Source organism: Zootoca vivipara, chromosome Z2 (genome assembly GCF_965207765.1).
Source record: "Zootoca vivipara chromosome Z2, rZooViv2.hap1.1, whole genome shotgun sequence".
Classification (NCBI taxonomy): Eukaryota; Metazoa; Chordata; class Lepidosauria; order Squamata; family Lacertidae; genus Zootoca; species Zootoca vivipara.
The window spans coordinates 42,147,255-42,173,157 of record NC_142585.1 but is presented as its reverse complement, the minus strand read 5'-3'; the positions used below and the strand labels follow the sequence as shown (position 1 = coordinate 42,173,157).

General features: G+C 45.5%; 1 protein-coding gene across 4 annotated transcripts in view; it reads left to right on the top strand.

Moving 5' to 3' along the window:
- The window catches only part of WHRN (whirlin), a 104,677-nt gene that overhangs the window by 73,827 nt on the left and 4,947 nt on the right, over window positions 1–25,903 (top strand). For 2 of the 4 annotated variants that reach the window (XM_088665009.1, XM_088665010.1), the window contains exons 6-10: window positions 6,231–6,443; window positions 10,199–10,405; window positions 14,895–14,927; window positions 19,028–19,099; window positions 21,833–22,430. In XM_088665009.1, coding sequence (XP_088521135.1) covers window positions 6,231–6,443; window positions 10,199–10,405; window positions 14,895–14,927; window positions 19,028–19,099; window positions 21,833–22,430 — 1,123 coding nt within the window. The remainder of the gene's footprint in view (window positions 1–6,230; window positions 6,444–10,198; window positions 10,406–14,894; window positions 14,928–19,027; window positions 19,100–21,832; window positions 22,431–25,903) is intronic. The other 2 variants (XM_088665011.1, XM_088665012.1) reach the window with 1 other exon arrangement.

Sequence of the window (25,903 nt, the reverse complement as noted above, 5' to 3'; positions counted from 1 at the left end):
AGAGAGGGTGCCATCTCCACGGGGAAGAATTCCAATTTGCAGTCTCCATCTGTAACCTAAAATAGAGCATCCCAGGAAGTGATTTACCACATGGTTCTACTGATTGTGTAAACTGGCCTTCTGGGAACTGAGATGTGTGCCTGTGCACTTATCACAAAAGAAGCCTGGTCCTTGGGTTTTCTTCTGTCGTTGCTGCAGGCAGCAAAAAGTAAATCAGTGCTTGTCATTGTCCTCCTGCAGAGCTTTTGAACCTGCGTCATCAGGGGCTGATCCAATTCCCTGGAGCTGCATCATGCCCCAAACAATTGTGTGAGATACCAGTTGTGCCAGCGGCAGGGCATTCCTCATTTTAAAAAAAATGGAAATGAGCTGCTAAGTTCTGCAGGTGGCTTTTGCTGATAAAAAGATTTACAGTACAAGAGTCTCTCTTCACTGTGTTGACTGTCATTGCAGCTTGCCAGAGCCGACTCTCGTTGCTGCCTCCAGGGCGGAAGTTATTGCAAACAGTTTGCTTCCCTCTATGTGTTAGGAGAAAATGTCTGTTCACAAAAACACTTGTCATGTTTGGAATCGCTCTGAAGAATTTGGCTGTAATGTTAAACTTGCTCATGTGGGAGTAAGGCCCATTCGACTCAATAGGTCATGTACTTCTGAGTTAAACGGAGGGAAACGAAATTAGATTTTTCTTGCAGCTGAATGAGAAACTACCTAATTTACACTTCACAGGTCAATATGTGAACAGAAATACAACTATCGTAATTTGTACTTCTCCAGATTTTGTGATGCAGTTCTTCAACCAATGTATACAAAAAGCCACGTGTTATGGGGAAATGTGCCTTAAAATGCATGGCATTTTTTGAAAATAACATACTGTACAGATATATTAGATGAAATTACTTGCAAAATGTGTTTAGTCACACTGGTATGCAGCAATGTGTTCATGATGAGAAATTTGTTAAAGAATTTTTAAAATGCTAAAGAATTTTTCACGAGGATTTTTAAAAATATATAATTACAACTTGCTGAAGCAATGTAGGAAACTGGATATAAAGTTGGAAAAATGACCTGGACACGACTTTCCAAGAGATTGATTGCAACATGTTGTGCCTTTTTGAGAAGTAATTCAGATGTTCAGGGGGAAAGCTTGTCATAGCGCTAGTTGTTGTTTAGTTGTTTAGTCATGTCCGACTCTTTGTGAACCCATGGACCATAGCACGCCAGGCACTCCTGTCTTCCACTGCCTCCCGCAGTTTGGTCAGACTCATGTTAGTATATAATAGTATAGTATATAATAAATAATCAGGACAGTTAAAAGAAAGTACTTCTTCATGCAGCAAATAATTAAACTTTGGAACTCTCCCACAGGATGGCCACAAGCTTCAATGACTTAAAAAGGAGGATTAGGCAAATTCTCCCAATTTTCCATTTCCCTTCCCCACAACCGTCAGGCAATATTTCATGTCCACATATCATGTTTGGGCCACACTAAGCTGTTTTATGTGTGTGTGGGGGGGTTGCCCTTTAGGGTCCTCCCTAAGCCTACTGATGCCTCTCCCGTGCATGGATCCAATAACTGATGAGGAGGAGTTCACTATTAGTACATTGGACTGTTCTGTGATCCTCCATTGATCTTTCCAATTTTGGTCACTAGAGACTGACCTCCCTTAAAGGAACAGCACTGTTGCATGCTACCCCAATCTCTGAGCACTGTGAGATTCCAGGGTTCCAAGCTCGGACCCAGGGTTTGGTTTCCTCAGAATGAGGGACAGCAGACTGTGGCATCTTTATGATATATGGCTTTTTTTACACTACATTACATTACATTACATTACAGATGGGCGGGGTATAAATAAATAATATATTATTATTATTATTATTATTATTATTATTATTATTATTATTATATACAATCTGAGCTTGTGGTGGAGGGACTTACAGAATTAACACCCAAAGAAGGTCTTGCTACTCCCATAACCACATACCTGTATTTGGATTCCAGCAGAAATCAGGCATGGTTCTGACTCCCTGGCTTCCCATCCTGCAACTTTTTTCTAATTTCTAGCTTATGCACCTCAGCTCTGACCTTTGTCTTTCTAACTACCAGTGAGCTGAAGGAGGGAGCCCCACCCATTTGCAGTCTAGCACAGAGCCACTTCCTTTGTTACCTTAAGGGTCCATTCTTAGAGGACCATTACCAATAAACTTATCTGGCTCTCCAGCAATTTAAATCCTTGCTGCATCCAGGAAACTGAAGGGACTCTGGCATACAGCCTGACACACACACACACACACACACACACACACACACACACACACACACAGCAAACTCACAACTGTGCCTATCCCATCTTTTCAACCTCAGCAGCAGTTGCGACTTTGTTCTCAAGCAACAAAATAGAAGGAAGCACAAAAATGGGAGTGGGGTGGGGGGAGAATGCCAGAAGCAAATCCATTAGGTGCAATTATACTTTCATGAATTATTCCTCACATGTTCTGAGTATCTTTCCCAAGGGAAATTATTCAGTAGTGAAATAGATGCAAAGTCTGTGTCTCCTTTCATAAATATTCCTCTTAGGAAGCTGCCTTCTACTGAATCAGACCATTGATCCTTCTTGTCTTCATTGACTGGCAGGGGCTTCCAGGATTCTAGACAGTTGACCTTCTCCGCCTTAACTGGTGATGCCAGGCATGCAGAGCAAGTGCCCTGCTGCTGAACTACAACCCTTCCCCTCATCATTTCAGAGAGTACCAAGGACTAATTGCTAGGGAGCAACAGGGGAAGATGGCTTTGAGAAAGGTTTAGTTTAGAACACAGGGAAATCTTCTAAAAAATATATTATACGAAATGGAGCCTCCAGGTTTTGAGGTGTTCTACCAGGGATTACCAACTTCTAGGGGTTGGAACAATGGCAGGATTAATAGAATTTCAGGGGTGCTTGTAGGCATCCAAATCCATCCCTCTGCCCAGTGCATCCTGAACAGATGAGTCTCCAGCTTCCAGCAAGGGGCAACCACCCCTCTAAGGAAATTGGGTCTCTAGCCAAACTGCTCACACCACCAAGAACTTTCTCTTCATAGTGAGCCACAGTCTCCTCTCTTGCAGCCTAAGGCTGTGAGATCTAGTTTTGCCTTCTTGGGCAGTAGTGGAGAACACACTTCTCTTCTATGTGACTGGAATGTTTAATTGAACTCAAATTGTGCCTTTTGCTTGCCTGGTAGGAGGACAGATAGGGGCATGAGGGTGTGTGTAATGACTAGTCTATTGTACAAAGGAAAAATTTGCATCCTTTGCTCTGCCCACTTTTGCCCGGGCTCTGCCCACCACTGGCATGTGGCCACTAGAAGGCTGGCTAGATGGGAATTAGCCCCACCTCCAGAGGAAAAACACTCTCCACTCCTAGGGATGTAAGAAGCCTGCAGTTTCCATTCTGACCTGTATACACCACAATCAATGCTGTTTCCATTCTGCTGCTATATGGTTTCCCCTAGAGACAGTATGTTAATCATCTCAATATCCACTGTTTAACTGAAGCTATGTAAGTTTCAGAATTATGTAGCTATTTATGTTACATATATACCCATTTCAAACCTAGAAACAATGTTGAAAACGTCATTCATTACATATTTGCAGGCTTAATACTGAGGTGAATAAATACTGATTGTATTCACTTGAATGATTTCTGTTCCTAACCACAGAGAAACATGCAAACTGCAGCAGTTCCCGCTGCTTCCATTTTGGTTTTCGTCAGAATTCTCAAACATTCTCTAGACACCACACATGGCCCCCAAAAGGTTGCCCAGAAGGGAATGTGGCTCCCTAAATGGAAAAAACACTCCCTATTCCTGCTTTAAATGAATTGGGCTGCCATCATCAGGGGTCTTATGGAATCCTGGCTAGGAACAAGAAAGGGACCTTCTCCTCAATCAGGCTCAAGTGTTAACATTTGCTGATTATTCCAAGGGCCAAAAGATTCCCCACCAGCAAGCCATCTACTCTGAAACCTTTTGAAAGCAACTGGCTTGATTTTAATGGCGGAATGCTTTACAATTACAGTTTCTAGCTCAATGTCTGCTAGCCACTCTCCTACATTTCCCACTGATTCCATTCCTCTGCCGGCAGCTGATGAAGGTTCTTTGCCCATTTTTATTTTTAAAGAACAGCCTAAAAATCAAGGGATAATGCAAAAATAAAATTATGCAAAGGTTCTAATTTTAAAGTTGAAGAGACTCTCCCAGAAACTTGAATGCAAGGCAGGATAATGAACCTTCTATTTTTGGAGTTTGGACGTAGTATGAGATGGGAAAGAGACTTGTATGGGAGGGGCAGGATAGTAGCTTAGTGGCAGAGTGCATCCGCTGGTATTAAATCATCCTGGGTATCAAATGCATTAAAGGGCAGGAAAGAATGCACAGGCTACTTCCAGGACAGCCAACTTTGTGTCTCCAGATAAGCTGAACTCCAAAGCCAGTGTGGTGTCATAGTTAAGAGTGTTAGACTAGGATCCAAGAGACTAGGTGTGGTAAACCCCCTCTTAACTGCTGCTTAATTGGTTTTTTATGAAGAATCATAGAATCATTGAGTTGGGAGGGACCCCAAGGGCCATCTAGTCCAAACCCCTGCATCCAGGAATCTCAACTAACGCATCCATAACAGATGACCATCCAACCTCAGCTTAAACCACAAACTTGACATGAGTCAGCAGTGTGATGCAGCAGCTAAAAAAGCCAATGCAATTCTGGGCTGCATCAATAGGAATATAGCATCTAAATCAAGGGAAGTAATAGTACCACTGTATTCTGCTCTGGTCAGACCTCACCTGGAGTACTGTGTCCAGTTCTGGGCACCACAGTTCAAGAAGGATACTGACAAGCTGGAACGTGTCCAGAAGAGGGCAACCAAAATGGTCAAAGGCTGTGCAAAGGCCTGGAAATGATGCCTTATGAGGAACGGCTTAGGGAGCTGGGTATGTTTAGCCTGGAGAAGAGAAGGTTGAGGGGAAATATGATAGCCATGTTCAAATGTATTAAAGGATGTCATATAGAGGAGGGAGAAAGGTTGTTTTCTGCTGCTCCAGAGAAGCGGACATGGAGCAATGGATTCAAACTACAAGAAAGAAGATTCCACCTAAACATTAGGAAGAACTTCCTGACAGTAAGAGCTGTTCGGCAGTGGAATTTGCTACCAAGGAGTGTGGTGGAGTCTCCTTCTTTGGAGGTCTTTAAGCAGAGGCTTGACAGCCATCTGTCAGGAATGCTTTGATGGTGTTTTCTGCTTGGCAGGGGGTTGGACTGGATGGCCCTTGTGGTCTCTTCCAACTCTGATTCTATGATTCTATGATAAAAACCTCCAGGGAAGGAGGGTCGCATCCAGCAGGGTCTTGTTATATTCTTAATGAACTCCCATCACCCCTGACCTTTGGCCATGCTGGTTGACACTGATGGCAGTTGGAGTCTAACAACATCAGGAGGGCATTGAGTTGACAAGTCATACTGGCATGCAATATGTCACACAGCACAGCCACCTAACTGACCAGAAGTCCTATATTTGTTTTTTGTTTAAAAAATGGCACCCAACACACAAGGCCCAGCACACAAGTCAGCTTTTCTGGGGCAGGATTAGCTCATGTGTTCCCATTAGTCCAGTACACTTGCATATAAAAAAATGCATGAATAAGGCTTTGCTTGGGAAACAAGTCCCATTTTAATGGATGAGGGTTGTCATTGTCCCCTACCCCTCCAGCATTGCCTTTTGAGCAATACCATATTATGACGCATGGGCACTCCAAATGAGGCAGAGGTTGTGGGACATTAAAGCAAGAAACTGGGTGGAGGAAAGCTACATTCAACTCTATGTTTCCCAGTAAACTCCACCCCCCAAAAAGACAATGCCGTATTAGAAACAGCAGTCCTTTTTCTCTTATCCAAAGAATGGAATTTATCTTCTATCTGGAGCACACACATGGCTCACCTGAAACCAAAGTTTATGTTAATCCTACTCAGTCTAGATCCATTGGAAATAATGGGCATGAGTTGCCTAGGCTCCTTAATTTCAATGAATCTTCTCTGAGTAAAACTAAGTTGGTCTCAACCCAAAGAAAGGGTGATGTTCTTCTTCAATTATGCTGTTTTCTTCATGTACAAATTTATAAGTGGCATTGGTCAAATAACCAATTTCTGCAGTCAGGTGATGGTGGCCCTTAATGAGCTCTTTCTTCTCCTCCCACTCCCAGCCATCTTTTTACAGAGGTCTGGCAGGATCCCAGGTGACCCTGAGCAGCTTGGTGAACCAAAGCCGTGTGATGCTGGAGGAGCAAGCACGTCATCTCCTGAATGAACCTGAGCGATCCACCATGGGCTATTACCTGGATGAGTACAAGGAGAACAACATTCCAGTGGATGCTCTTGTCATGGCTCTATTTGAACTGCTCAACACTCATGCCAAGGTTAGATGGGAGAGGTCCAGTTGCGAGGGTGGGGGTGGAATAATGAGCTAATCAGGGTTCTGGTAGGGGTTTCCAGCTTTTTATTGACTTTCTGCTATGAGTGTTTACACACTGCATTGAGCAAGGGGAAACAGGGTTTGCTTGCATTCATTGGTTCCAACAAAACTTGCACCTGCTTGCATCCTCAGCTTGCATCCGCTCACAGATTCCATCCATGCAATCAGGAATCCTTGCAAATAGTCAGGGTCCCTGATTGTGCTTATACAGTTTATTCTCAGACAGTTGGCATAGACATAGGTTCATTGTGTGAAATGAACGTAGTGGCTATGGGGCTATGGACTTACAGCTACCCTCCCCCCATGTATTCAGTCTAACATGGGGTCAACCCTCCTATGTCCACACAATCAAGACAGAGCATGAGAAAGGAGTGAGGAGGTTCCTGCTATGCATGCAGAAAACCAGCTGTGTAGATGGTCCTACACAGCTCTGGATAAATTATTCAATGGAAATAGCACTGCCAATTTCTTTATATCTGATAAGGTGCTCCTGTGTAATCTGTTGCTGCCGGACAGGCAGAAATGGAGACGGCCAATGATATTAGCTGCATGGTTGGAAGCAGGAACCCATTGATTAAGTTTGCTGCTGCCCCATGTGGTGAGCTAGTGGAATTGCAGTCCAGAACATTGCCTACGGTAGGTCAGGGGTCAGCAAACTTTTTCAGCAGGGGGTGGTCCACTGTCCATCAGACCTTGTGGGGGGCTGGACTATATTTTAAAGAAGAAAAAATGGACGAATTCCTATGCCCCACAAATAACCCAGAGATGCATTTAAAATAAAAGCACACATTCTACTCATGTAAAAACATGCTGATTCCCGGACCATCCGCGGGCTGGATTTAAATGGCGATTGGGCCTTAGTTTGCCTACCCATGGCCTAGGTCCTAGACCAATGATGGCCAAACTTGGCCCTCCAGCTGTTTTGGGACTACAATTCCCATCATCCCTGAACACTGGTCCTGTTAGCTAGGGGTGATGAGAGTTGTAGTCCCAAAACAGCTGGAGGGCCAAGTTTGGCCATCAGTGCCCTAGACAGAAGCTACTTGAGTGACCCTACCAATCCTGACTAGCCATTGGTTCTCCCTGACCCAGAAGGGTTATGAAGGCTTCCAGGTGAAGCTGAAACTTTTTCTGAGCAACAGCACTTTCTGCCCTGTGTTGGGTACTTTCTACCTATTACTTTATCTCTAAGCCCAGAAAACCTTTAGCCTGCTAAAGGTCTTCACTTGTTTTGTGTTTTGTTTTGTTTGCCTGTTCAATCAGCATTTAAAGGGCAGAGGATCACTGCCAGAATTAAATTGGACAACTCTAAACAAATGGGTTAAGCCTAAGAAAGTTTTGATTTAGTGCTCTGCTTAGGGATTGGTGGAGGAGGAGAGAATTTCACTTCAGCTTGCATTTAAAGGCAAGCCTACCTAATTTGCTCTTTCTGAAATGTTACACAAACTGAAAACATAGCAGTCCTTTGAAATTCACACTTCTTCAAATCTGGCAAGGCAGTTTTCCAGCCAAGTAATGTTTACAAAAATACATCAAAATGCAGATGTAGCAGAAAATAACATACAAAAGTGCAGTATTTTAGGGGAAATTGCTTGCAAAAATGTGTATACAGTATTAGGAAAAATTTAGCCCTAAAATGTTGTTGAATTTTCATGAGGACACACACACACACACACACACACACACACACTCATATGGAAATGTAGAACATTGAAATTAAACTTGGAAAAATAAGAATCAAACAGATACACCCATCCCTCCCTACCTTGGGTCAACAAGTGAGGAGTGAGGAGCCAGTAGAGTGGTCATCTGACCATTACATACAAGTATTCTGTAATTGAAAAAGTTATCTAGCCCAGGTATGGGGAACATTTTTCAGCCTGAGGACTGCATTCACTCATGGGAAACCTTTCAGGTTCCATGTTCCATTGATGGACGTGGCCAGAGGACTAAGTCAATGGAGCAATGGATGTAATTCATATTTTTGGCCATTGGTCTACCTTTCAACCACAGAAAAGCCAGAGGGATCTATACACATGCACTCCTATACACTTGCACTCCTGGCAAGAGAGAGGCATTAACAGAAGTCAGGGACAATTCCAAACAGGCATAGCACTTGAGGAGGATGTGAGGCAGAGTCAGTGAGAGGTATGGTGAGAGTAAAGAGGGTCAGATAGAGAGGACTGAAGAGCCACTTTTGGCTCCTGGGACTGAGGTTACCCACCCATGTTATAGAAAATCAATCAATAATTTATTGTGTTTCACTTAAGGCACAGGTGGAGCTGTGGGTTAAACCACAGAGCCTAGGGCTTGCTGATCAGAAGGTCAGCGGTTCGAATCCCTGCGACGGGGTGAGCTCCCGTTGCTCGGTCCCAGCTCCTGCCAGCCTAGTAGTTCGAAAGCACGAAGTGCAAGTAGATAAATAGGTACTGCTCTGGCGGGAAGGTAAACTGCTCTGGTTCGCCAGAAGTGGCTTAGCCATGCTGGCCACATGACCTGGAAGCTGTACGCCGGCTCCCTCAGCCAGTAAAGCGAGATGAGCACTGCAATCCCAGAGTCGTCCGCAACTGGACCTAATGGTCAGGGGGCCATTTACCTTTACCTTTAAAGACCATTACAAATTCAATTACAGATCCACCACGTCAATTAAAACCTGTTAAAAGAAATCCAGAGACATAGATTTACAGTAAGTCAAATTAATGAATTGCCCGCACAGTCTTCAGCATTGTCCTTTATATAGCTAGCATGAATACTTTTAGCAGCTTTAGCAAATAGGGCTGTTATATATGTCACAAACAGATCATAGTCAGATAATAGCCAACATATTTTCACTTCAGGGTTCTGTCCCTGTAGTGGTGCCAGCATCTGTTCCAAAAAATCTATTTCTGGGGTTTTGATAGAGCTAACAATGGAGTATATAATGGGGGAGATCTTCTACCCAACCTACCCCACAATTACAAAGTCTTAAATGCATTTTAGTACAAAGTCCTAAACATTTCTCTATCTTCCATCTAAGACTGATGTAGGCATTGTTTGAAAACAGAGAGCTGTAAATGCAGTTCTCAGGGAGGCAAAGGTAAGTGACTGCGAGTATTGATCTCTGGTGTGGTTAGATTTCAGCAAATAGGACTAATGGGAGAATTTTGAGATATGGGTTAGAGATAAATCTTGCTTGTTACTCTGTTTATGAATCCAACCCCTGAGCAATCATTTAACTCCAGGGATCACAAAAATATCTGTTGTCAGGTTTTTTGAGGTTAGCTGGTCTTGTACTAACTTGGCCCAATCACCCTTCTTCCATTGTTCCTCCAGGCAGAGTCTAGGCAAGCAGCCCTCTGGCATATCCAGGACCCTTTTATAATACAAAAAGCAGCCATCTCTTTTACAAACATCTTTTTACAAACATTACACCTGCCTCTGTGCTAAGGAAGGCAGCTGGGGTATCGGGAGGTACCTTAGGAACCTCCAGCAGATTCCTTAGGGACTTATTCTGGCACACTTCCAGTTCTTTCAGGTTATTATGATTGATCCCCCATATCTTAATACCATAGTGCATATGAGGGGTAAGAGGTAATGGCCTGCTGAGAGCACTGAGGGCCAGATAGAGAGAACTGAAGAGCCACCTTTGGCTTCTGGGCCTGAGATTGCACACCCACATTATAGCCAGCCATGTGGCAATGCTCTCTTCTTTCTTTGCAGTTCTCACTCTTGTCAGAGGTGAGGGGAGTCATATCTCCTCAGGATCTTGACCGCTTTGACAATCTGGTCCTGAAGAGGGAGATTGAATTCATGAAGGCCCGGCAGCCCTCGGGGACAGGAACAGACTCCTACTCGTTGATGTCCTGCAGTGACACAGTCTCTTCCACTGGGAGTCATTTCACTTCTACCACAGTCAGTTCAGCTCGGGTAAGTGAAAAGGATCTAGGAGTCTTGGTAGACCACAAACTTGACATGAGTCAGCAGTGTGATGCAGCAGCTAAAAAAACCAATGCAATTCTGGGCTGCATCAATAGGAGCATAGCATCTAGATCTAGGGAAGTAATAGTACCACTGTATTCTGCTCTGGTCAGACCTCACCTGGAGTACTGTGTCCAGTTCTGGGCACCACAGTTCAAGAAGGATACTGACAAGCTGGAACGTGTCCAGAAGAGGGCAACCAAAATGGTCAAAGGCCTGGAAATGATGCCTTATGAGGAACGGCTTAGGGAGCTGGGTATGTTTAGCCTGGAGAAGAGAAGGTTAAGGGGTGATATGATAGCCATGTTCAAATATATGAAAGGATGTCACATGGAGGAGGGAGAAAGGTTGTTTTCTGCTGCTCCAGAGAAGCGGACACGGAGCAATGGATTCAAACAACAAGAAAGAAGATTCCACCTAAACATTAGGAAGTACTTCCTGACAGTAAGAGCTGTTCGGCAGTGGAATTTGCTACCAAGGAGTGTGGTGGAGTCTCCTTCTTTGGAGGTCTTTAAGCAGAGGCTTGACAGGCATATGTCAAGAATGCTTTGATGGTGTTTCCTGCTTGGCAGGGGGTTGGACTGGATGGCCCTTGTGGTCTCTTCCAACTGTATGATTCTAAGTGCCCGCTCCTCTCCTTTAGTGGTCTGATATGTGCCGTGGTTGGACATTTTCATGTCCTATCCCCTTTTAGTTAACAAGATATGGCTGAAACTCAAACTTAACATTACATACAGTATATGTAAATGTGTCTTTGAATATGGCCTGTAACTCAGTGACATAGAGCTTCTGTTTTGCATGTAGAAAGTCCCTGGTACATTTCCTGGTACATCCAGATAGGGTTGGGAATGCTCCCAGTCTGAAACCCTGAAGAGCTTCTGCCAGTCAGTGTAAATAGGGCTGAGCTAGGTGGACTCACAGGTCAACTCAGGCAGTCAATGACTAACAAAGCCCTACTATAAAACTTAGCCAGTTGCTCCAGGACTTTGCTGAGACAACTTGGATGTTTGACGTCAGTTACAGGAGCATTGTTCATTGTCCTGAACCTGAAACATTGATCTCCTTTCAAAGCGCCTTTGCCTTTGGAACCAGAAACTACAGAGCTCTCTGTATGAGATGGCTTCTTATGTCTTCAGGCTGCTGTTTATTAAAACACAAAATTGCCAGCACAAGATGCCAAATCTAGACTGGGGCCTTAGTAAGAGGGGGAGCACTGGAAGTTTTAATCTTTTGCTCCAGTTCCAGATTGTAGGCCCTGCACATGCAATTTCCAGCAGGGAGATACAAGCTTTAACTAATAAAAATCAGATATGTGGGGCACCATCCAAATCGCAAGCCTCCCCCCCCAAAATAGAATAAAATAATCCTACATTTAAAGGCACAGCTAGATATCGTCTTCATCTGCTTTGACTTTATCAGATCATCACATAGCCAAACATGTTACAGTGGCGCTCACCAACTTGGATGGCTTTAAGGGGGGGGGTTAGACAAGTTCATGGAGGAGAAGGCTATCTAGGCTACTTGTCATTAAGATGGTGTTCTACCTCCACCGTCAGGGGCACTCTGCCTCTGAATACCACTTGTGGGGAATCTCAAGTGTGGAGAATGCTGTTGGGCTCAGGACCTGCCTTTGGGAAATCTGGATGGCCTCTGTGAGAAGGGGATGCTGGACTTTGATGGGCCTTTGGCCTGATCCAGCAAGGCTCCTCTTGCATCCTTAGGTACTTAAGAGTCTTTTCTCCCTGATTACTGCCTGTTAAAACTACACCCAATCATACACTTTATCGCTTTCTGTAGGGCTATGTGGGGAAACATACCAGTAGCCTTATGCCTGTTCAGCTGACCTCTTCACCTCTCTCCTCTTGCCAGCCTTCCCTGTGCCTCAGTGTCATTGTTATATAACGTCTCAGAGACCTCATCACATGCACGACGTCTAATTAAGTTAGCATAATCACCTCTAAGCATGCAGCCTCACCGCCACAAAATTAATTTGCTGGCCATAAAACACCTTTTCATCATAAACGCATTAGCAGCCTTGGGAAATTGAAAACCTCTTTTAATAAGTGGAGCTGATGATTCTGGTAGTTCAAAGGCAGGCGTTGCCCAGGGGTGGAGGCTGGAGGTGTTGCCTTGAGATGGAATAGGAAACCACACTGCTGTGCTTTCTGAGGACTAATTCTAGAAATATTATTAATTAATTTCTTCTTGTTGTTGTTATACAGTTGATATGCCAACATGGCTTCTAAGCAGCTTACAGCTTTACAATACTAAAGATATCCTTCCCTTTGTTCTGCCCTCACTCTGATTTTTATTTAGAATAGGAGTGTGGCATCTTAGGCCCAGGGGGTCACTGTGGCCCTTGAGACTTCTCTAGCTGAGGTCATGCCGCTCACCGGCCTTGTTCTGTGCCCCCCCCTTGAGTGTTTTTGCCTGCCTGTAATCTGTCCTTGAACTCTGATTATTCTTCCTGCTTGACTGGATAGAGAATAGGGAGGTGTGGGTGTAGAAACTAGCCTACTATAAAAAAGGGAGGGGGTAAAATTTGCATTCAGTTCTCCCACTTTTGCCTTTGGTACTGCCCAGCACTGGCATGTGGTCCCTGGAAAGTGGCACAGAAGGGAATGCCATGCTGGGTTGCTAACTGGTGCAGCAAAATGGGAGAATGGCACTCTGCTCTTTAAAGAACTGTGCTGGCTGCCCGTCAGCAGCCAGACCTGGTTCAAGGTGTTCATAATTCCCTAAATGGCTTGTAGCCAGTGGAGGCTGGTTCATGAGGGGAAACGGGGCACTGCCCAACCAACCTCAACCATTCCCATCCTGTCTGTCTTCTTACTTTCATCCATGTAAGGCAGTGGGGGAGACTGTACGCACCTTCCTCCTTAGCCTGTGTTGCCCTACATCGGGTCAGCAACCTTTTTCAGCCGTGGCCCAGTCCACCGTCCCTCAGACCATGTGGTGGGCCGGACTATATTTTCAAAAAAAAAAATGAAATAATTCCTATGCCCCACAAATAACCCAGAGATGCATTTTAAATAAAAGGACACATTCTACTCATGTAAAAACACGCTGATTCCCGGACAGTCCGCGGGCCAGATTGAGAAGGCGATTGGGTCGCATCCGGTCCACGGGCCTTAGGTTGCCCACTGCTGCCCTACATAGAAGCAGGGAACAGGATGGGGTCAAAGCTAGAATTAGTTGTCTCTGTCATTAGCGCTGGCGCCACCTGCTGTTCCAATGGGCACCAACCACCACTGCTCCAAGCCTAAGTATCTTCCGGAGAACACCCTCCAGCAGCAGCCGGCTCTATCCTTAAGAGAGTAACAATGCTGTGATCCTGGGATGAAGGGCAGTATAAAAATATAATAAATAATAATATCAGCAAAGAAGGGGGTGAATCTTAAAACTAGGATTTGCAGCAACGGCATGCACCGAAGGGCCTTCTGCATCAAATCACAGAATTTTACAGTTGGAAGGGACCCCTCAAGGGCCAACAAGTACAACCCCTCCACACACACTGTGGTGCACACTAGGGGCTACAACTGTTTAAATAGTTTGACATGAGGTCTGTAGCTCAGCAATAGAACGACAGCTTTGCATGCAGAAAGTCCCAGGTTCAATCCTCAAGATCTCCAGGTAGGACTGGGAGAGGATCCTTGTCTAAGGCCCTGAACAGTAAAGTGAGGGTTTGTGTTGTACAATTGTTGTTAATTTTCTGAAGGTTTTAATTTTGGGTTCATTCCCCCCCCCCCAATCTCTTTATGCATTATTTTTCTTTTGTCATGCATCACTCTGTTCTCTGTTGAAGGACAAATGTTTCATAATTACAACTAATAATAATAATGTGAAATCACAATTAAAAACAACAAAACCCAGAAATGCAAAAGCAGCACTTAAAGCAGTTTTAAAATGGATACTGGGCAATGTACAGTGGTACCTCGGTTTACAAACACAATTGGTTCCGGAAGGCTGTATTTAACCTGAAGCGTATTTAACCTGAAGTGAACTTTCCCTTTGAAAGTAATGGAAAGTGGATTAATCTGTTCCAGACGGGTCCGCTGAGTACTCAACCTGAAGCGTACTTAACCCGCTGAGTACTCAACCTGAAGCGTACTTAAAGTATGAGTGTAATTGGTTCCAGAAGTCTGTACTTAACTTGAAGTGTACTTAACCTGAAGTGTACTTAACCTGAAGCGAACTTTCCCATTGAAAATAATAGAAAGTGGATTAATCCATTCCAGATGGGTCCGCGGAGTACTTAAACTGAAAGTACTCAAACCGAAGCGTACTTAAACCGAGGTATGACTGTACACCATTGTTCAATCTCATGGGTGTGTTTGAACACTGAACCTGAAGGATACATTGTTTGCTTATTTTACCCTCCTAACGTATTTCTCTTCTCCTATCCATTATTTTATCTTTTTTTAAATGGCCCAACCAGGAGCGACTCTTGTGGCTTATTGATCTCATGGAGGTAAGCAACTCTTAATGGGTGCTGGTTGGGGGTTTGGTTCCTGTTAACAAGTCACAGAGGAATTGAGCTGGATGGGACATAGCCAAAGGACCTGCTTTTTTCAGCCTGAGAGCTACATTTCCATCAGGGCTACCTTCTGGGGTCACATGCCAGAGGTGGGCAAAGTCAGAGGCAAAAGGAAGTGGAGCAACAAATTAAACTTTTTACCTTTGCACAATAGTCTAATAGTTTCTACACACAGCCCACCTGGGCAAGCAAGAGACATTATCAGAGTTCGGGGACACCTTCCAGCTAGGCATGAACACTCTAAGGAGGGTGTGATGCTGGGCCACTGAGGGTTGTGGCCTAGGAAGAGGAGTTGTGGCATGGGGAAAGTCATAAGGGCCAAATATAGATGTTTGGAAGTGTTATGTACTGAGCTGAATCATAGAACAATAGGATCCAGAATCAGCAGTCTGATTGGTCCGCAGGAGCCACCCAGTCCAACTCCAGGTGGAAGTGAATCCGCAACCTGATTGGCCTGCAGGAGCAGCCAATCAGGTGGCTGGCAGAAGTGAATCCGCAACCTGATTGGCCTGCAGGAGCAGCCAATCAGGCTGCTGGCAGAAGCCAATCCTCAAACTGATTGGCCCCTGAAGTAGCCAATCACGCAAAGCCCATTGTGTAAATAATGTATATAAGCAGATGGTTTTGGGAAAAGGGCATTCTTCTCTTCTTCTCCTTGATGACTACGAGCTGAATAAAGAGCATGAAATTCACTCTCGACTCCGAGTATATTTCAGGAAGGCTGCATTCAGCTCCTGACACCCCTCAACCCTGTACTAAAATCATTTCAATCGGTGGTTCCCAAACATTTTGGGCCGCCATCCCCTTATGTCAAGGGCATTCCCCAGCCAAAGGAGTGCACACAGCAGATATTGTCAAAGATAACACATACAGATACAGTCACTTCTACAGCTCTGGACACCTACACACCGATCTTGCAGCTAGGCCGCTCTTCTCAGGTCCGCACTCTATGGAGCAGCTGTAGCAATTGAGAACCAGTCTTCCTCCACCTGTTTATGTAAAGGCTGTGAGCACATAGTCGGAGAATGCACCTGTGTGCAAATTCCTCTGCTCATCCCTTTTCAACGCCCTCCTGGTTCTGGGAGACAGTGGTGCAGGATAGGGTGAGAGAGCACCCGGCCCTTCACTTGCCTCACCTGCCTCTTCTTCTCACCCATCATGTGCTCTACCTTTCAGCTCTGAAAGCTGCCCCTGCTTTCAGCTCTCGCCACCTGCCTGGCACAGGTCTCCACAAATCACTGACCCCCTCTTCTGAGTCAGACTCCAGCCCCTCTTCCCCTTGTCAGCATCTGGACAGTTCCATAAACTCATGCCCAGTGCCCCCCCCCCTGTAAAAAGTGGTTTGCACAGCTCAGTACAAAAGATAACAACACAATAACATTCAGTACAGCAACAATTAACTGCACACTTATTAAAAATCCAGTTAAAACCGGTGAACTTTATCTAGTGATATCAGCTTTTCTAAGTCTGATAGCTATTTGCACCTCCAGCACTCTACTGCCATGCAACCTTTGATCTAAAAGCCAAATCATATTTGCAACTCAGCAGGTAAAATATGTTTAAGAATGTTTCTGTTTTCAAGAATGTATGGAGCAACAAATAAAAAAAATATCTTTCCACAATAGGCTAGTTCTAGTGCTATCAATCCCCTTTCCCCTAAAATTGTTATTTCGGTAATTGGGTGGTTTACACAGATGATGAGGGTTGAAGGAAGTGGCAAACAGCATATTGATCAGTTCAAATAGGAAGCTGCTTCCTTGATTCTTCCTCTCAGTGCCTGACCAATGCAAACCATCTGGCCGGGCCTGGTTTATCATCACCTCCCTGACTACTGTAATAGCTTTTCTTGGATCACAGGCAGGTCCTCTAAGTGGGAGGTTAATTGTGTGCTGAGATAATTGGAAGCAGCTATGCCTGGTCATAGCATTGCATTTATTGCTAATTTACTTAAAACAGAGCTGGCCTCAAAAATGGGGGCGGGGAAGGCAGAGCCATAATGTTTATTTTATGTATTTTCCAGCTATGTAATACAATGCATAAGAGTTGAAAAAGTGCCAGTGGGTGAAATATATCCGCACACGCATATTAGAGGCATACAAAAATCACCAGTGCTGCCTACCCCAACTCCCTGCCAATGCCCTGACCCCTGTTGGCAAACCCCCATCCTCTCCATTTACACCTTGCCCAAGTCACCTTTCATCCCCTCACAGCTCCTTCAACTTCACCCCCACCCCCCAAATCTATTCTCTTTAGGAATTTAGGAAGCTGCCTCACTGGTCCACCTAGCTCAGTATTGTCCATGCTGAGAGGTGGCTGTCCTGGCTCCTGCTCCAAAACACATAAGCAGAGGCTCTAACTTGTAAGGAAGACAGAGATTCTTGTTCAGAGGTGCACTTAGGGGTTGGCAGCCACCAACAGCACAGGCCCAGGAGGGGTGCAAAAATCATGCCTTTTCGGACTGGGTTGGAGTGGCTAGGAACCTGCTTCCCTGCAGGACACCTGGCACCTGTGTACATCTGAGAAGGAACTGATTTGATAACAGGGAAAGAATTATGTAAAAATAGTGTTTGTATGTGCAAGAGAGGGGGAGAGTGGCATTTTTAAATTTAAATTTGGGGGAGAAGAGAGTGGGGAGGCAGAGAATGGGGGTAGTAAACTTTCATTCTTTTGCAATGTGTGCAAGGTTCTTGTGCCAGCATCACGGGGGTAGGTTCTCTTTCTATTCATTCATTAATTTCCATTGGCTCTGAAGGTTGATTGGGGGGTGGGTAGGGCATAGCTGTGTGCCTATAACTGACTGCAGAGAGTTTTGTAAGCATTCTGTAAGCCTTGGTTCACCAACATGAGGTCTGCAAGTACATATGACCCCTGCTGAAATTAGGCTTGAAAGTATTTTTTGACCAGTAGATGGATTTCTTTCAAGCCTAACAGTGGTACAAGTTTCAGGGTAGTTACAGCCAGAGGTCCAGTGGTCCAGTCACTAGAGGCAGGGGCAAACACCCATTTCTATTTCTGCAGCAGGGTCTCTGCCTCCAGCAACTTGGAACCACCCAATCAGCATGAAAAGGTAGCTTTTGAGCCACTGAAAAAAGTCTTCTCAACCTATATTCTGATTGGAACTGATAAGGGTGAAATGAGCCAAGACAACCACTGAAGCTGCTAGGGTCACTCTGGAGAAGACATGTACTGTAGTAGGAACACCAAGGAATCAGAGAATTGTAGAGTTGGGAAGGTCAACACATGGTCCCCCATCCAATTTGCAATGATAGCTTTGCAAATGTGCTAGTAGTTTTATTCTTGCATCACTGAGGCAGAGGAGTTATTCTATATCAGGCATTCCCCCAAACTTCAGCCCTCCAGATGTTTTGGGCTACAATTCCCATCTTCCCCGACCACTGGTCCTGTTAGCTAGGGATCATGGGAGTTGCAGGCCAAAACATCTGGAGGGCTGCAGTTTGGGGATGCCTGGTCTATATGTTCCAAAGCTAATCATTTAGAAACACTGAAAATAGAAGTGGCTTCATTTTCAAGAGAACTGTATGCAAGTTCTGCTATGCACAATGGAACTTCAAGGGAAACACAACTTAAATCACCCCAGAAGAAGATATTGGAGCATTCCAAGCCATTTGCCCATGTACACACACACACACACACAAAAAAAATCGCTAAAAGTCAGCACGTGGAAATCTGTATTGATCATTGTGATGCATGCCTAATGATTATATAATCTTATAAGGGGGTGTAGTTATGACTTTCATGAAGGGACCTTGCACTTCAGAATTAGCCACTACACTACTGGTTACAGGAGAGAGGAACTGGTTATGGGGGGAGAGGAAGAGTTGCAGTAACTGTGCGGTGCCTACAGAAGTTTCTCAAGTTTGCAAATGTGCCACAGGCCCCCCCCCCCAAGGGATGGCAAGACCTGCTGCATTTAACCCAGAGAACCTTGTTTGAAAGAGAGGTGGTGGGGGGGGATATTTATTTATTTATTACAAAATAAAAACAGGGCCTTTATCTTCCTCCTTTGTGGCTAGAATACGTCAGACTTGGAAGGGAGCAGAAACGAAAGTCAAAGCAACATCAATGCCCTGCCTGACATCTCACTGGTAAGGCATGTTCTCATTTACCCACCACCTACCACCCTCAACCTTTACTTCCCCACAGTAATGCTCCCTCTCTGTCAGGACCAGGACTCATACCCAGGGTGCCATGCAATATGCAGCAAGCATGCACTTTCTTGGCGTGAAGATATTAATCTAATTGGCAGCTGATTTTCATGAGCACACCTTATGCCAGGCTTCCTAATTGGCCACCATCTGGCATATATCCTACTGTTCTGTTGCTCTACAACACATTTGTCTTGACAGCTTGAGTCTTTCGCTGGAAAAGCTTGATTTTGAGCAATTAGCAGAGGATCCAATCCCTATGGAATGGGGTAGAGGGTGGGTGGGGCAGAGCTTTACTTTGATATTGTCTGCAGCTCAAGTTCCATAACTATGGCCCAGCAATCCTAACTCCCCAGGGTCATAGTCATACATTTATTTATTTTCTTTTATTTTTTAATCATTCCAAGATTCCATGGAGTTCTTTCTGCCCATCTCTCTTTGTATAAGGTGACCTGAAAAATTACAGGTACTGTATATCTTGGTTAGGGATGAAGGGAAAGCTCAAATCAGTACACATCTGAAGCTAAATATGTGTGAAATTCACACTTTCCAAACTAATATGCAAACTGAAACATAACCATCCTTCAAAAATTACACTTTTCTGAATTGTGTGATGCAGTTCTCCAAAACAATGTGTACAAAAATGTAGGGTCAAGTGTGCATGAAAAGACACATCTTAGTGAAAGTAAAAATATAAGAATGCATTATATTAGGGGGAATTGCTTGCAAAAATGTGGACATGAGTCAAAAATGCAAATAAAAATGAGTTTGTTCAGCTAAATTTGCACTGAGAGGCTGGTGTTTTTCATGGAAATGTTTAAAAAATAATAATCACAAATTGCTGCAGAAAGTGAAGAACTGAATTCTAGATTGGAAAAATAAGAAACCGAGAGGAACAAAAGTGACAGATCCTTCTACCCCTAATCTAGGTATTTATTGCTGACAGCTAGAAATGCAAGGTTTCTAAAAGTCCGGCTTTAGCCCACTGAATCTTTCATCTGGGAAAGGCTTAAGTGGGCACTGAATGGAAGTGCCCATAAACTGTGTGTGTGTTTGTGTGGCCCCCTCAAACTTTTTATTGGGGGGGGTGAAGCCCCCACAGCTCCTAGGAGATGGCTCCTATGTTTCCAGCTGCCACTGATGCTGAGTATTTATTAAAGTGGACATTGGGTAAATGTAGGAATGGCACAGGCCTAATATTGCATGGATGCCATGCAGCCTTTTCAGGCTGTTTGCCGGGTCCCTAGTTGCGCCCAGGAAGAAATGGTTTAGGAAGCAGTCAAAAAGACTCCGAAGTTCTTCTCTTAGGAGAAAGGCACTTTATTATTTGCAAATAGGCACTTGGTGACAAGTCACAAGCCACTTGTGATTTGCAACAAAAACAAGAACCACTGGTTGTATCCAATTCAGTTCTACTCAGAGTAGTTTCACTGAAATGATTGAATCTCAGTTTGGCCCCATCTGCACTTAGAGCCACTTTAAATAGTCATGGCTGGAAACTGTAGTTTCTTAAGGGAACTGAGAGATCGTAGGCTACCTCCTTTCCCCCTCCTAGAGTGGTTTAACAATCAATCCCTCTTCCCAGGGAACTCTGAGAACTGTAGCTATGCAAAGGGAGTAGAGGTCTCCTAACAGCTCTCAGCACCGTTAACAAACTACAGTTCTCAGGTCGCATCTGGCCCCTGAGCCTTAGGCTGCCTACTCCTGGCCTAGTGTAAAAGGTAAAGGGACCCCTGACCATTAGGTCCAGTCGTGACCGACTCTGGGGTTTCACGCTCATCTCGCATTATTGGCCGAGGGAGCCGGCGTACAGCTTCCATGGCCAGCATGAAAAAGCCACTTCTGGCAAACCAGAGCAGCACATGGAAACACTGTTTACATTCCCGCTGTAGCGGTTCCTATTTATCTACTTGCATTTGACATGCTTTCGAACTGCTAGGTTGGCAGGAGCTGGGACTGAGCAACGGGAGCTCACCCCGTCACAGGGATTCGAACCGCCGACCTTCTGATCAGCAAGACCTAGGCTCAGTGGTTTAACCACAGCGCCACCTGGGTCCCCCCTGGCCTAGTGTGTATGTACTTCAAATAGCAGAAGATGGCATAGCTCAATAGAAGAGGCCCTGCTTCCCATGTGGAAGGTTCTTAGTTGAATCCCTGCTGTGTCTAGTTAAAAGGATCAGCTTGGCTGGAGATGGGGAAATAACTTACCCAATATCCCAGAGAGTCCCTGCCAATCCAAATGGATAATATTGGGCTAGATCCCACGCTCTTGGGTGAAATATAAAAGGTCTCATCTGCATTGGCATTCTGCTAGCTTTGGGGAATGCACCTGTTTACACAGGCAGTATCTTGATCTCTCCATCAGTCTCCTATTTTAACAGTGGTGTTGTTTAAATGGTTTTTTTTGGGGGGGCTGCCTATTTTAATCATGGATGCTTCATATTTTAATGTTTCTGTCACTGGTTTTCCTCCTTCATCATTGGCTTAGAAGCCTCTTTGGGTGTATAAATTTGGTACATGATGATAACAGATGGACCAGCGGTGTGATAAGACAGTTGCACTTGTTCACCAGAAGTTTGCTATTGACTGTTTATCAGAAGCAGGTGTGATACTACAATTGTTTACCACCATCTAAAAGGGGTTGTTGTTGTTATGTCTCTGTGGTCTAATCAGGATGATGTTTCCTCCTTCCCTGAGGAGCCTCCAGCCTTCAAGCCTCCTCCTCCTCCCTCTCAAATGACAGAAGACCCCTCTGCCCCCCAGGACAGGATCTCAGCAAACAACACCCTCAAGCGGCCCTCTTCAGAATCTTCCCAGTCAGGCCTGTTCTTTGTGGCACCCCGGAATCCCACACCACCACCCAGCCTCTCTGAGAAGGATACAGGTAGCATTGCCTCCTCCTCCACAGAGGACTCCACCTCCAGCGCCATATATGCTTCTGTCTCCCCTGCCACCCATTCCTCCCGGAGGCCCCTGGATACCCACTTGTTGCTCGTCAATCAACATCTGATTGGGCCCTTCCCTCGGGTCCAGTCACCAACACGGTTGAAGAACCCCTCTCCTGAGAGAGCCACACAAATTGGCACCCTTCTGAACCCCAGTGCGCCATCCCCTCCTCCTCCACCACCTCCATCCCATCCTGCTCCTCCGCCTCCAGGCGAGAAGGGAAGTGGGGAAGATGGCACTGCACAGCACTTTATCATGGTGGAAGTTCATCGGCCCAACAGCGAACCAGATGTGAACGAAGTGAGGTCTTTGCCCCAGGCCAGAGGTGAGGATTTCTTCCCTTAGCGGACTGGTTAACGATGGGCATGTTCTGTTCTTTAATGTGTTTATAACCTGCTTTTTGCCAGGCACTTGAGGAGGGTCTCAAACACCAGTTATAACATGGGTGTGATACTATTTGCAGTCCAAGTGCCACATTTCCTTCCTGGCCACCTTCCAGGGGCTGCAAGCCAGGGGTGAGCAGGGCAAAACAGGGCAAAACAATGGGTGTAACTTTTACCTTTTTCCCCTCATAACAATCCTGTTAGGTAGGTTAGGCTGAGAGCTTGTAATTGGCTCATGGTGATAGCTCAGTGGGTAAACCATAATACTCGTAATATCAGGGTTGTGTGTTTGAGCTTCATGTTGGGCTAAAATATTCCTCTGTTGCAGGGGGCTGGACTACAGGACCCCCATGGTCCCTTCCAGCTCTACAATTTATGATTCTATGATTTTATGTGAACTTTACAAGGAAGCTGGGATTTGAACCTGATTATCTGAGTGTGTTACAGTGTATGTTGGGTAGGCAGGGCAGGGCAGGGGCAAAGCAGAGCTCACACCATAACCCTTGGTATCAAGTCTGGAATACTAAAAGCAGGTAACCTCTTGAAATTTCTGGATGGCACAAAACACCACAACATGATTTTTATGTGTTTCATTGTGGATGGGGGAAACAGAGTGGGGTATCACACACACACACACACACACACACACACACACACACACACACACACCAAACATTTAAATACACTTTAAGGAAACTAATTAGCTCCAATATGGAGCAGAGCAGCAGAAACATGAAGGGGGGGGGGTAGTGGGGTGACAAAACTCCCCACTGAAGAGGGCCACCTTGTCTTGGTAGCTAAGAGCCAATGTGCCCTTCTGCCACCGGGGGCAAAGAGCAGTCGCGCTGCCCCCAGGGACATGGCGTGAGTTCTGGGGGCGGGGCTGGATGCGCCGTGCGCAGGGACGGAACACGCGTTTGGGGGTGGGACGCGCCGTGCACAGGGGCAGGGCGCACATTTTGGGGGCAGGGCGGGCAGCCGCGATGGCGCCCCTGGGATTGCGCCGCTCGGAGCGGCCCACCCCCACCGCCCCATCTTCCTACGCTCCTGCCCATCTGAGAACTCTACTAATTCAAAGGGAAGGGCCACAACCCAGTGGTAGAACATATTTGTTTTGCATGCAGGTGGTCCCTGCATCTCCTATTGTCTCCCAAGAGGAGCTGGAAAAGACTTCTGAATAAAACCATGGAGAGTTGCTGCTAGTCAATGTAGACAAGACTGAGCTCAATAGAACCCATGGCCTGACTCAGTTACATACCCTCCAAGTGTCCCTGTTTTCCAAGGATAGACCCAGAATGACAAAAGCTTCTCTGTGGTCTCTGCATGGCTGCTTCTGCCAACCTCCTCCCTTGGGCAGCTCATAACAGCTGTTGGAGAACAGAGGAGGAGGAGGAGGAGGAGGAGGAGGAGGAGAGGCTGCTACTGCCCCGTGTGACAAGCCACTTCTGAGGGGCAGACAGAGGGCAGGAAGAAAGGGGGAACAGAGCGGAGTGCAAAGAGTCGTGATTTTGTATATATATATTTAAAAAGAGTGCAAGACAGGAGTGCCTGGTGTGCTATGGTCCATGGGGTCACGAAGAGTCGGACACAACTAAATGACTAAACAACAACAAATTTAAAAAAGAACTTTGTGTGACTGCATCTAATCTTGCCCCTTTCTAAATTTTATTTATTGGTGTGTGTTTTCCTTTTTGTAAATCTACCAAAGAATAAAATGAAATCAGGATTAAGGGTTTTTCTCAGGATGATGGAGGATGATGTGAGCTGTGTCCCATTGGCGTAGTGGTGGTGGCACTCACCCTTATCCTGATAGGAACTGATGGAGGGGGGGGATGGAGGTTGAGGAGGGTCAGTGGGGGGAAGGAGTGAGAAATGTCCCTATATTCATCTCAGGAACGTTGGAGGGTATGCAGTCGTAATGCCACATAATATTCCTAACTTGAAGGCTCTGCCCAATCTCCTCTTAACTGGAGATTAGCACCACTGCTTGCGAGGGAAAATCTATTAATTAGCATAGGACTCTAGTAATGAGGACTCCGGAGTGTAACTTCTCAGATAAAGTCTCCAATCTCCCCCGCCTCCCCATTGAACCTTGCAAGTACATTTATAGCTGTGACTTTGCTTCCCTCTTGTGATACTGCTTGCTAAACTACATGCATTTGTTCCTTCTTTTTATAGTTTCCTGTTAAGACTGTTGCTATTCCTCTGTTTTCTGCTGTTCTAACCTCACAGGAAACAGGAGGGGCCTCAAGATATGCTGGGCATCTTAAAGCGACAGAGGCCATAGTTCACTGATTCATTTTCATCGATTCATTTAGCAATATATTTAATCATCAAAACTTCGAAGCAGGTTACATGAAATGTACATTAAAGTTACCTATAAAATCAGATGTTAACAATAAGTTAGCCAAAAAAGAAAATATTCAAAATAAAATCAGCAGTTTAAAAATTACAGTAATGTTAAAACAGATGTTAGATTTACAGGTCTGGGCAGGTTTGCTAAAACAGCAACAACATCCAAAAAGCTTTTAGCAGGTGCTGAAAAGGGGCATGCCTAATGGCAATGGATAGGTAAAGGAAAAGGGACCCCTGACCATTAGGTCCAGTTGTGACCGACTCTGGGGTTGCGCGCTCATCTCGCATTATTGGCCGAGGGAGCTGGTGTATAGCTTCCAGGTCATATGGCCAGCATGACAAAGCCGCTTCTGGCAAACCAGAGTAGCACATGGAAACGCCGTTTACCTTCCCGCTATAGCGGTTCCTATTTATCTACTTGCATTTTTGATGTGCTTTCGAACTGCTAGGTTGGCAGGACCAAGCAACAGGAGCTCACCCCGTCACAGGGATCCGAACCGCCAACCTTCTGATCAGCAAGCCCTAGGCTCAGTGCTTTAGCCCACAGCGCCACCTGGGTCCTTTAATGGCAATGGATAGGGAGTTCCAAAGTGGAGGTGCCACCGCAGTGAAGAACTGATTCCTTGCAAGTTTGGAATGGACATTAGATGATACTTGTCACGGTGCCAGTTCTGCAGACTGAAGAAGGCAGTGGGCATAAATACCGTGTTTCTCCCAAAATAAGACGGGCCTAAAAAATAAGACATGGCACGATTTTTAAAGGCAAAAAAATATAAGACATCCCCCCAAAATAAGACGGGTTGGGGTACCGGTACCCTACCGTGCTGGAGCAGGTCTGGATGGCGCTTCCGTAAGGAACAGGAAAAGGGAGATGCCTTTCCTGTCAGGAAGCGGATGTGCAACGTGCGCCATGTGGAGCGCAGACGGACCAGGAGCCGGGAGAAGCTGCAGCACGCGCCGCGCAGAGCCCTGACCGAGCGGGACCGGCAAGGGCAGCAGTGCGCGCTTTGCTGAGTCCCGACCCAGTGGGAGCCGGCAAAGGCAGCAGCGCGCGCGCCCT